This window comes from Ictalurus furcatus, chromosome 17 (assembly GCF_023375685.1).
Source record: "Ictalurus furcatus strain D&B chromosome 17, Billie_1.0, whole genome shotgun sequence".
Taxonomy (NCBI): Eukaryota; Metazoa; Chordata; class Actinopteri; order Siluriformes; family Ictaluridae; genus Ictalurus; species Ictalurus furcatus.
Genome location: NC_071271.1, coordinates 18,255,360 through 18,268,411, shown reverse-complemented (window position 1 = coordinate 18,268,411; position 13,052 = coordinate 18,255,360). Strand labels below are relative to the sequence as shown.

The window sequence follows — 13,052 nt, the reverse complement described above, 5'->3', positions numbered from 1 at the left end:
ACGCGCTATTGTTGTATAACGTCTTTAAGAGAATATAAATAGTTTGCTTCTCCGTTTGTTGTTGGCGTAAATTTAGTGCGTAGTTATGTTTTATCGTCGAGTGGCTACGCCCGGTGTTCCTCAAAATGCGTGACACATGGTTTGATCCCGGTACACAAACATGAAGATTAATAATTGCTTAAAAAGTACAAGAAGTGAGCGAAACTTGTAAAGGCTGCGTCTAAACCTCCTTGTATACTATCTGAACTAAACAGGCAAAAAGTAGTAGTAACTTATTTTGACAGTATGCGATATTATAAGACGGTTATATTTGGGGATTTTTTGTCCACTAAAGCTTGCGTGGGTTAGTTTGCGCAACATGACTTTTCCCCCTCGTATCAGTCATGGTAAAAATGTAGGATATAATATTAGTTCAGCCTCGATAACCTGTATTTAGACATACTTAGCCTAATGTAAATAATATAATGGTAACCTTATAAGATAGTGGCTTTCTCAAAAAAAATGTTTTGCAGTATTTTATTTAAAAAAAAAAAAAATAATAATAATAATAAATAGGCACGATAGACAAATGTATAACACTTTTGTTTATTGCAGCCATAAAGCTTGATTTTTTTTCCTATTTAATTGTCCACCCACAGAACCCAGAACTTTACCTAGTTGTATATCCAGCTTCACATTACTTAGGGGAGAGCAGGATAGGTTGGCAGAGTATAAACTTCTGGGTCAGTATGAGGAGCTCTCACAAAAATGTAGCTAACATAAAAATGGTCAATATTGATCCATTTTGTCAGGAGTTCTGAACGTTGCAATATACACTACCAGTCAAAAGTTTGGAGACACTTGACTGAAATGTTTCTCATGATCTTAAAAATCTTTTGATCTGAAGGTGTATGATTAAATATTTGAAATCAGGGTTGTAGACAAAAATATAATTGTGCCAACATGTTCATGTCTTTCATTAGAACACTAACATTTTATTTACAAAAATATATTTATTTAAATGGATGACTTGGAGCAAAATATTCTGCAAAGCAGCCAATAAGTGTCCAGCGTAGGTGGGAACTCCTTTAATACTGTTTAAAAAAGCATCTCTGGGGGATTCCTCAAGAAACTAGTGGAGAAAATGCCAACAATGCAGTTCTGGAAAATCTAGGCAAAAAGGGTGACTAAAATACTAAATTATTTTGATTTATTCTGTTGTTTATTATTATTATTATTATTATTATTATTATTATTATTTTATCACAACATAATTCCCATAGCTCCATTTGTGTTATTCCAGAGTTTTGATGACATTGTTATTATTAAAAAATGTGTGTGTGTGTGGGGGGGGGGGGGGGGGGTTATAACAATAAAGAATGAGTGTCTAAACTTTTGACTGTTAGTGTGCATGGTGTCCAAAAATTAACTTTACATAATTTATACTAAATTAAATATATACTATCACACATACAGTACTGTGCGCGTCTTAGGCAACCTATTTTTATTTTTTAGTACAAAATTTGTTATTTTTTGACTTATACATTATTGAGTCAGTACAAAAACATTTTAGATTTCCAAACATTAGGTTTCCAGAACAAAATTAAATGTTTGTATGCCATTAAAGAAAGGAACATATTACATGGACACTTTTCAGACAAAAAACACAATGAAGGCTGCTGGGATTTGCTGCAAAAATAAGAAACAAGTGTGACAGTCAAAGTCTCCAGAAGAACCGTGGCTGGTTCTGCAAGATGCTCAATAAGACTTACATTTCCTTATAAAACTGCACTAATTGTACTGGAGACTACTAATTTTTTTTTAAGCAAAGCGTTGTCATACCAAATATTGACTTTGTTTAATTTATTACTGTTTACTGCTCTTTATAGTATTTTTTCATGTAGAAACATTTAATTTAATTAATTTTGAAGGTATCTTTGCTCTACAAGTTTTTTTTCTTAAAGTAACAAGGTTACACACATTAAATATGATGTGCAAATTATCCAGGCGATAATTCAAAGGTTGCCATGTACACTGCAATATATCCACATCAAAGCTATCAAAATCAATAACAGCTGTGATTCTTGCCTTCAGATCGTGAAATGAAGATGAGAAAACATGTCCAAACTGAAGTGTTCAGAAGAATTTGAATTCATTAATACAGTGGTTTTCAAAGTGGGGGCCGCGGCCTCCTTGGGGGCCGCCAGGGGGCGCTCAGGGGGCCTCAACAATTTGGTGTGAAAAATAAATTCTCACTCTCAGACAACCACACACACACACACACACACACACACACAATCAATTCCTAATATAATGTAATGCAAAGATGTAAGATGCAATTATTAATATATAAAAAAGGGGGATATATTCAGAAGTCTGTATTTTTAATGTGTTTTAAAGACATCTTGCAAAAGGGGCACCGTGGTCAAATGTTAGTGCCATTTGGAGGGTCTTGCCCTGGAAAAGTTTGGGAACCCCTGCATTAATATTCTAAACAATGTAAAGCAAGAATAGTTTTAATGTCAGCCCAGTCAAAATGACCCAAAAAAAAGACTAGAAAAAAGCCACTTATAACTCTTATACCACAGCAAATTGTTACGGTTATTTTTATTTATTTATTAATGAACAACAGAATTTGACACAACTGTGGTATAAAAGAGATTAGGGCTGCAACTAACGATTATTTTCATAATCGATTAACTGGCCGATTATTTTTTCGATTAATCGGATGGGCGGGCAAACTTTCAGTATAATTTTTTCATTTATTTAAAATAAAATCCACAAACTGAGTGTTACAAATATAAACTTCAGACTAAAACTTTACACAACTGTTGTCCAGTTATATAAGACTGAAAAGAACCCAATACACATAGACACACACCAGAATATATTATTCATTTAGGACTGTAGTTTAATTAAGTACTTTTTGTGCATCCATAAAAAATAATGCATGGATACTTATTATATATATATATATATATATATATATATATATATATATATATATATATATATATATATATATATATATTGAGCTGAAAGAGGGGGGTTTCAGGATCCTTTAACGGGAATGTACGAACAAATGTGAGCGAGCTATCCACCTAACCATCATGCTATAACGTGTATGTGTCTTCTTCGGGATCTATTTCCGCTCGTGGAGCAAAAATGAACAGAACTTTTGGCCATATTGTGTCTGAAATGTAACTTACTCTATATTAATTACTAGTTTATAGAACATTTGTATAATGCAATATATCACACTCGCAATCATGCAGCTATACTAAATATTAGCATGGCTGTGATTACCTACCGCATTCGCCCTGTGTGCCGCTATTCAATATAACTCTCTTACTTGTGTGAGATTGCTTAGTGATTGCTTAATGATTACCAGTAGAGACCCACAGGGACCATTACAGTTTCCATTGAAACCAACACAATTCCCATTAAAATATTAAAACCATTACAAATTCTGTGAAGGTTTTCTACTGTTTTGTTGAGCAGGGTGTATAGAAGTAAATTCTGATTTATGTAAATTCTACTTTCATGTCACAGACAGTCGAAATAAGCATTTCACTGCCCACTGTACTGCGTATGGTTGTGTATGTGACCAATAATTTGAAATTATCAAAATAAAAGTAAACACCATCACCACCCAAAATACACGAGTGAGTCTGGCGTATCAATTTAACTCTAAAGGTCACACAATGCTTTTATTGAATATATTACCTCATAGCCCCATTGAAATAAATTTTTAGCTACACTGCTGCACAGGAAGGAGTGTGTGTGTGTGTGTGTGTGTGTGTGTGAGTGGGTGGGGTGGGGTGGGGGGCGTGTTTGTGCACAGCTCTGGTCTATTTCACGCCATTAAACAATAATGAGATGACTAATGGATGACTTTTTGTCAAGTATTGGGATATTAGCCTTGGTGTTTCTTTGATATCGGTTCGAAATGATCGACAAATTAGCGGTATCGCCGACTACGTAGCGTCAACGTTTCTTCCGCGAGACCACGCATATGCGCGTGCGCGCGGTTCTGCGCACGCGCGTTAAACTTCTCACAGCGTCCTCTGTTGTCTTTACAGCGGGATTAGGGTGAGCAAGCAAATCGTGCGTTCGCAAATATAAAGGTAAGAACCGGTTGGAAAAGACTTTGTTGATTTATTTTGCCTTGATATTTTAGTTATATATGACTACAACACCTGTTGTACATAATGTTTTATGCTTCCGTTAAATGGTTAATGGTTGAATGACGACGTTTGATAAAGTAAACGATGTCATTTACACTATACTAAAATCAACTGTGAGGATTATCGAGTCCCTACAAGTGCAGTGTGTGTAATGTATAATGTGTCCTCAGTGGATAATAAACACTTCAGTCTCATGTCAGCTGTGTTACACTCATGCTAAGCTTTTAGCCTTTATTTTGCTGACACTTAAAAATTTGTTCCATATTTGCAATTATGCAACTCTTTCTCCCGGCAGAAATCTCGATTTATGACCTGAAATATTATATAACACATACTGTATAACATTATATAACAAGAAATATTGTCTGAAATGACACCCATTACTCATTTACTTTACATGATCTATCGGTATGTTTAATGTTTATCTTATTTATATTTATATTTATATAGGTCACACTTAGAAATACACCAATCAGCCATAACATTAAAACCACTGACAGGAGACGTGAATAGCATTGTTTTTCTCGTTACAGTGGCACATGTCAGGGGGGTGAGATATATTACATTTACATTTAATGACATTTACATTTGGATGGGAGATCTCCTGGGGAAAACTAAGGTTGTGGCTGGAAGTGGTATTAGTGAGGCCAGCAGTGGGTACTCACCTTGTGGTCTGTGTAGGGCCTAATGCACCAGTATAGTGATGGGGACATTATAATGTAAAAACAGCACCGTCTTTCGGATGAGATGCTAAACTAAGCATGCTCTGACTCTCTGTGGTCATTAACAATGTTTATGTCCCAGGACGTTTATTGTAAAAGAGTAGGGTTCTAACCCTGGTGTCCTGGCAAAATTACCCCATTAGCTCTTCTTTATCATGGCCCCCTTAATAATCTCCATCCCTGAATCTCCTCTCCACTAATAGCTGGTGTGTGGTGGGCATTCTGCCGCACTAGGGCTGTTGTCGCATTATCCAGGTGGATGCTACACACTAGTGGTGGATGAGGAGAACCCCCCCCCCCCCATACTATGTAAAGCGCTATATAACTGTAACTAGTATGCCTTTAAAAATAATTTAAGATACATAATTGGATCTTGAGGACCAAGTATAAAAGTTAACTCTAAAAGCTAATGGTACAACACATGCACCTTCACAGGTAAAAGATACAAACTCAATGTACACAGTACACATCCTTGATGGTACCACCCCAACAACAAGGAAAAGTACAGCACGGTACCTTTATTTCTGTTAGTGTGGCACATTTGGACATTTCAGTGATTAATCTGTAAGATTTCAGATAATATAAACAATGATGTTTAACAATATTTCATAGGTGTGCAAAAAGTAAAGGACATCTAAAAAGTGTGACGTGATCAAATGCGAATCACAACTTCAGTTAATTTAAAGGGGAAAAAAGACAAGTCTATCATTCTTGCTAGAACATTTCATTTGTTTTATGTCACATATGCTTTTTGGCTGCACATTTTGAAGATAAGTTTGTGTAGAAAATCAGTTGTGCACATGATATTGTAAAGCAACACATGTTTTCACACGTGAACACAATTCTTTCATTCATGTTATGGCATTTCACAAATGTTAAATGATGTCATCTGCTTCAATGGTCCATATGTGTCTTTTCTCTCTTTCTCTCTAAAATGCAGTCATGGGCAAGTCAATTTTCTCTTTGCCAAAAAACAAAAGCGAGGGCCAGGAAAAACTGACGTCTGATGATCCTGACTCTCAATTAGTCGAGGAGGATAAGAATGATATATCACAGTTCCCTTATGTCGAGTTCACAGGCAGGGACAGCATCACCTGTCCCAGTTGTCAAGGAACAGGACGAATACCAAGAGGTAAAAAAGTGTCAGTATTTGCTTACTGTTACTGTTTTTTTCTTCCAAAAGAAGATTTATATAACCCTCTCAATCATATAAGTTTTAAATACCTAGCGGTGTTTAAGTTAATTGTGGTGCTTATTTTATTATGTAGTATTGGTGTAATAATACTTATATTGAAAGGTTTGAAACCAGAAGGGGTGTAAAGACATAATAATATATATCTAGCACCAGTTTACATACATCAGCAGCCAGTCTTGAACAATTTGTCAACTGAAAAATGACCTAAGACTATCAGACCAAAGTTTCACTAAAGTTTTGGATCTCAGGTTTCTCAAGTGTCACGTAACACTCTTCTAGTTTCAAGCCTTCAGTATGGTGCATCGTAACTCTAGCCCTTAATATCCCATGAGCTTGGTCAGTGGCAAAAGGAGAGGGTTGAAGCATAAGCAAATTAGCTCATGGTGTGTTTTCTTGTCTGCTCAGAACAAGAAAATCAGCTTGTTGCCTTGATACCATATAGTGACCAAAGACTGAGGCCAAGACGAACGTACGTTTCACCAGGACACTCCACACATCTGTTAGCTTTTTAAGAATTTAAGGGGAACTAAATACCTTTCAGCTGTAATGTTTATTTAAAACATGAAGCCATTGTCATTTGTCATTCTTTTTTTTTTCTTCAGAAGACTGGTCAATGCACATTTACGTTCATGAAAGTATATTGAAACATATTATTATATATTACAAGATTTATGATAAAAATATGACAGCATGTTGCGTAACTCACTGAATAAATCTATTTATTACCACATCATACATATAACGTTCTACTAACTCATTTACCCTTCCTGTACATTCATGCTGTGAATGATTTCGAGAGATAAAACGGATAGCATTATTCTCTGATTACAGAGTAATCTAAATAAAATAAACCATAATGATCAAAATCTGTGTTTTTACAGCAAGCTGTACGTTAGCTTGTCAGTGATGCTGTGTCTCCTACTCTCTGGCCTGGCTGTGTTTTTCCTCTTCCCCCGCACCATTGATGTCGCCTACGTTGGTGTGAAGTCTACGTATGTCAACTTTGATACGGAGCAACGAATCATCTATCTCAACATTACAGTGAGATCTTTTGTTTCTTCTGTTTCATTGATGGCTTGGGTGAATCTGTTCGTCAGTAACTGAAGTGGTATTATACTGCACCTGAAAGACTTTTGGGTAGCAATTTTAAAGGATTTAAGATGCATGCATTAGCATGTAATAGCATATTTACAGGATAATATATAAGTATATATGTATATTGTAGATATTTGTCAGTATATGCAAGATAACATAAGATGGCTCCAGGCTCCCTCGCGAGCCTGTGTAGGATAAACGGTATGGAAATGGATAGATGGATAATACTGTAATATTACTAGGAATATTCACTAAAGAAATTTGGCAGTCCTACCAGTACTATTTTTATAGAACGTTTTGAATCCCTTATGATGAATTGTTTTTCTATGCTGTGAGGTTAATGTGAAGAGGGGGAGTGTCATTTTGAGCTAAAGTTAATTGTTGTCTCATTTCAGAACACACTGAACATTACTAATAACAACTACTATCCGGTACAAGTGGCAAACATCACAGCGCAGGTGCAGTTCTATAAGACTGTGATCGGAAAGTCATTTGTGAGCAATTTGACAAGCATAATGCCACTGGATATGCAGCAGGTGCGTAAATACTTCATCCGTACCATGTTTTCATGTTTTAGCTTTCGCAAACAAAAGTTTACTTTCACATCCACATGCAAATATAACCAAACTGAAAGAGCGCTTCATGCTCTATAGGCTGGTGTTTAACCCTTGAAAGTCCAGCTTGTTATTCACTTATTTATATTACAGCATATTTTTCAGTGCAGTGAGATGAGCTGACAGGTCCTGGGAGCCTGACAGGTTAGAGAGGCTGGTGCAATGCTCACACTGTTCAAAAATTCAGTAGTGTAAAGATGAAAAGGTATCATATGTAAAGGATTAACTTAACCACTTAAAGTAGCAGCTCAGTAGTCAGTTATTCATCTTAAATCGTATATGAGGTGGGAAAACAGCCAGTCTGTGTAAAGACGTCTAAAAACTTGCTATCTAATTCTCAAATAGTGAATGGTAAGCTTTGGTCAAGTTGTTGTCAAGTTGTAACATATATAATCAGTTCAGCTTGAATCAGATACCCGCTGTCAAAATGTCTGCATATTTAAATGCATTTTTCTCCCTTTGCACTCATGGGGTAACCAGATGTTTAAAATAAAACTTTATTTGTGGTTCAGATACATCTGAAAGAGGAACATATTTAAGTTCAGAAATGCCATTTTTAGAACTGTATACTAGAAAGTGTTTAAAGTTTCACCCTGTTAAGGGTTTTCCCAGGCCCCCACACCTGTAACCAAAGTGAAACTCCTAACAAGATGTATGTAGTTACATGGGCGAGGAATTTAAATCTGGATCAGCTGACACATCTTCTGACTTTAAGAGGTCAAATTACCAACCCAAAATACTGGTCTTTACAGTAGCAACCTTTATACCACAGTGCTGCTGAATGCTCGAATCTGATTGGTCAGAAGGTGTTGTGTGACTTTCTATAATGTTAGCTCTGATAGTAGTTCCAGCTGCAAAGCAGAACACACGTTTATTATACATTATTATATAATACATTATTATACCTATAGTAACGAATTACACAGGGACATGTCTGATGGACGCTCTGCACAAACGGGTTAAAATTAATATTATATTCTCTAGGTTCTGGGTGTTTTTCTCAGCCTGTGGCTACAGTGATTGTGTCCTGCTTTCTGTTAGACGTTAGCTTAGTTTAAGGACTGTCAAAGTGAGTTATCAACTCCATCAGGAAATCAAGATAATAATGGAATATATATGGGCAGACTTAGCAATGAGTCTGATGAGTTTACACGAATAAATACACAGTACAATACTGTTATAGTGTATTCTGATGCTTACTGCCTCTCCGAGAGGTTTTACATTTTAAGTACTGAAATACTTTTGAAGGCATTTATTTATTATTGTTAGCTTTTACAGTAAGCATCTGGCATTTTGCCTTTCCTTATGCTCTTATTGCCTTAACATTGCCTAATCAGATGGATCAATGCTGTGTAAATATTGTAAGCACTGTTAACAGCCTAGTATCGACTGTGTCTGTTCCTGTTTAGGTCGATTTCACTGTTTCCACAGTCATAGCCAATGAGATGAGCTACATCTAGTAAGTATTTTGAGTTCTGACATTTGGTTTCCTACCAAGGCACACGCAGCATTCATTACTGTTTTTTTTGTGTGTGTGTGTGTGTGTGTGTGTTTGTGTTAACATTTGTCTTTGTCTTTCAGTAACTTTTGCACCATGCAGTCCATAAAAGTGCACAACATTGTGGTCATCATGCAGTAAGTACAGACTGTTCTAATATATTGTCATAAAGAGTGTAACTGCAGGGAGATCACTACTGGCTGTTAGCAAACTTTATACCACGGTGCCGCTGAATGCTAGAATCTGATTGGTCAGAAGGTGTTGTGATTTTTTATAACTTTAGCTCTGATAGTAGTTCCAGCTGCAAGGCAGAACATGTTTATATTAATACGCTCGTTCTAATACATTATCATACTTATAGTAACAAATTACACAAGGACTTGTACAGTGGACGCTCTGCACAAACGGGTTAAACATGGCTTAATATTAAAGTTTTCTGGGAGGAGATGTTTATATAACATTTATGGAAGCAGTCTAAAAAATGACACGCTGCATTTTTTTGTATTATTAACTTCAAGAAAGAGAACACGAGAGGCCGGTGAGGGAATTGGGATTGTTTATAGCTGTTATAATGTAAGTGATACATTAATCAGTTCACTTTATTTCACACGAATCACTTTATTCGTGTGAAAGAGGAACATATTTAAGTTCAGAAAAGCCTGTAATTCTTAGAACTATATAGTAGAAAATGTTAAATCTCACCCTGTTAATGGTTTTCCCAGGCCCCCACTCATATTATAGCTACTAGGACGGAGTGCAAAAAAATGCAGACGTTTCATTTATGTTCCACAACAACAATATACGAAACTAAAATGGATAAAAATTATGTTGTAAAATTTTTTTTGACAAATTGTAATAGTGGTATAAGAGGAATAAAACACTTTGGGATGGGTTGTTTAGGGAAATCAATCACCTTTGAGTCAGGCTGTATCACAACACATTGTCATTGATGGCTTTTCTAACGTGGGGGCACGGTGGCTTAGTGGTTAGCATGTTTGCCTCACACTTCTGGGGTTGAGAGTTTGAATCTCGCCTTCGCTCTGTGTGCGTGGAGTTTGCTTGTTCTCCCCATGTTTCAGGGGTTTCCTCTGGGTACTCCGATTTCCTCCCCCAGTCTAAAGACATGTGTTGTAGGCTGATTCGTATTTCCAAATTGTCTGTATTGTGTGAATGTGTGTGCGATTGTATACTGTGATTGGTTGGCACCCTGCCCCGTCCCTCTCCTTGTGCCCCGATTCTCCAGGCTCCCCGTGACCCTTGTGTAGGATAAGCGGTATGGAAAATGGATGGATGGATTGAACTGCAAGCCCTGTTGTGTTTTTTTTCCTTACATTAATCTTTAGTAGTATTAATTATTGCATTATGATCTTATTTTATGATATATTGTTATCACGGAAGCTTGTAATATAAAAATGAACAGTATTTATAAGCAATATTTAATGAGTAAACCAAATTTTGTTTCGAATTGTGTTCTATTCTGGCCAACCTTTAAAGGTTCAGGATAAGCTTTGTGGGTGTTTTGATTAATGGTGGCAGGAAAAACAGTAATTTTGGTCACATTAATACAGGCCCAAGTTTAACCGTGACACATCAGAAGTTCACCATGTTTTAATGCATTATGAGTCCTAACATGATCACAGTATGTAGCATGATAGTCACAGTTTTCATCTATATGATATACATTTTTTACAAAAACATTTGTCAAATACGTTCATACATCAGGGAGTGACAGGTAGAGTGTTTAATGTGAAGCTTGTTCTACCATATCATGTTAACCTTTGGGTTGCAATGCTTTCTGGAAACTCTGCCTTGTACTTCAGTTTATTTCAAACCTTCACCTCATGATGTGGTCTGTGTTCCTCAGGATGACTGTCACCACTGTGTACTTCGGCCACACCGAGCAGGTCTCTCAGGAGAGTTACCTGTACGTGGACTGTGGCTCAAACACCACCAGTCTCAACGGACACATGATGCAGGGACACTTTACACCTTGAAACTAAGCTGCAACATGCACTGTGTCCACACTGGAGGATATCAGAGAGTCTCCCTGACAAGTTTTAGGTGCTGTGCATGGTCATGTCAGGAAGATGCAAAGCTTCAGACAGAATGTTCTCAGACTTTTGTAGATAGATTTAATTTAGAGTAAGTTATTTTGACATATGACACCAGTGATTTGTTGGTCCACTGTGGTCTCACATCTTTGAATATCTTGGTTTTGTCCAGGAAGAGTTTGAGGTATAAAAGGAGCACACCACACATTAGCGTCACTCGCTACTTATTGACTGCAGTCACATAAAGCTAGGTTCTATACGTTTATGAACCACTAAAATTGTTTTCTGTTCACTATTTATAATTTGTACATACAGAGCAGTAAGAATGGAGTGAAAATTATTTGCTAGAGAGATGTCCATGTCTAGACAGAGACTTTCTATGAAATCTAAGCTGTTTTTTAATTATTTTTTTTTTTTTAAATACAGTTTACAAGTATTTGTTTAATGGAAAAAATTGGAAATTTAAAAATCAGTGTCATCAATGATATGGATGTGGGGGCTATTCGATACACCAACCAGATGTAAAGTGATACAAAAACTTCTAATGAGGTACTGTAGATATTATTACTGGAAATGTGCAACATGGTGAATTATTATGTGAAGCTGTGATATTTGGATCTGTTTTATATTAATCAGTAAGGCTATTTGTTATTTTACCACTGTAAAAGAAATCTAAGGAAAGACCACACATTTTGACAAATCTGACAAAAGAATCTTATTTCAACCAACACTATTTGCTTATTTTCTATTCAGAATTTGCAAATTACAGAATAATTATATCTTGAAATCTAATTATATTTTCATGTACATCTGTATACAGGGTGTCCCAAAAGCCTCCATATATAGGGGACTATGTTTGCACCACGTCACCACGCACCACGTCAGTTGTGCCTTCATCAGTGGATGTTCGTGGATGTCTACTTCTCGGTCGGTCTGCAACACTACCAGGGTGTCGAGTTTGTTAATAAGTTTGGCAACAGTGTCGTGTGTGATGTGCCCGCTATGTTTGCTCTTAAAAGTCCATCGCAACATTGTGACAGCTTCCTGATCCAACCACAAGAATGATTTCAATACATTCTTTTGTCAAAGGCATTCTTAAATACTATCTGAAAAAAATCTGTAATGTAAACTAAGTATGAAAAATTTTTAGAAGACATTTTCTAAAAAGTTCCTAAAAAATTTCCCTTTTTAGGACACCCTGTTGTTTTATTATATAAACATTTATTTAAAGCTGTTTCGTATTTTTTCTCTGCTTTGTGGTGGCTAATCATCATGGATCCAGCATTATCAAACAAACTCATGATTATTAATAGGCAGTGCTGAGAACTGAGATGTCACTGAGACAGCATTGCATGGGTAAACCGTTCAGGAAGGAATGAGAATCAGAAACACATGATTGCTTGTGAGCTGTGTTAACCGGAATTGGTTTTGTTTTTGTGCTAGTGTGCAACATTACACATCATCAAAAACTAACATGCAACAAACCACAACAGACAGTGCAGCAGGATCAGACTGTGCAGTAACCACAACTTATACAGTGGACATGACATCAGAGAGTAGACAAAACATTGCAAGGGTGGAACTGTTGGGCGGAAAAGAACTGTAGTGGGACGTCTTCACATTTGAATATGTTACAGTTTTATGTAACAGTTTTCTTGTTATGTTTGGGATAATATGGGATGTATTACAGATAATGAGTGTTGCATTCTAG

General features: G+C 36.3%; 1 protein-coding gene across 1 annotated transcript; it reads left to right on the top strand.

The window, feature by feature from the left end:
- The first annotated feature begins 3,832 nt into the window (after positions 1-3,832).
- On the top strand, positions 3,833-12,575 carry tmem106ba (transmembrane protein 106Ba). The gene is made up of 8 exons (XM_053647528.1): positions 3,833-4,106; positions 5,829-6,020; positions 6,489-6,552; positions 6,965-7,124; positions 7,574-7,714; positions 9,202-9,251; positions 9,374-9,427; positions 11,155-12,575. Exons 2-8 carry the CDS (start codon positions 5,831-5,833, stop codon positions 11,282-11,284), a joined length of 789 nt encoding a protein of 262 aa, XP_053503503.1. The 5' UTR covers positions 3,833-4,106; positions 5,829-5,830; the 3' UTR covers positions 11,285-12,575.
- Positions 12,576-13,052: the final 477 nt, after the last annotated feature.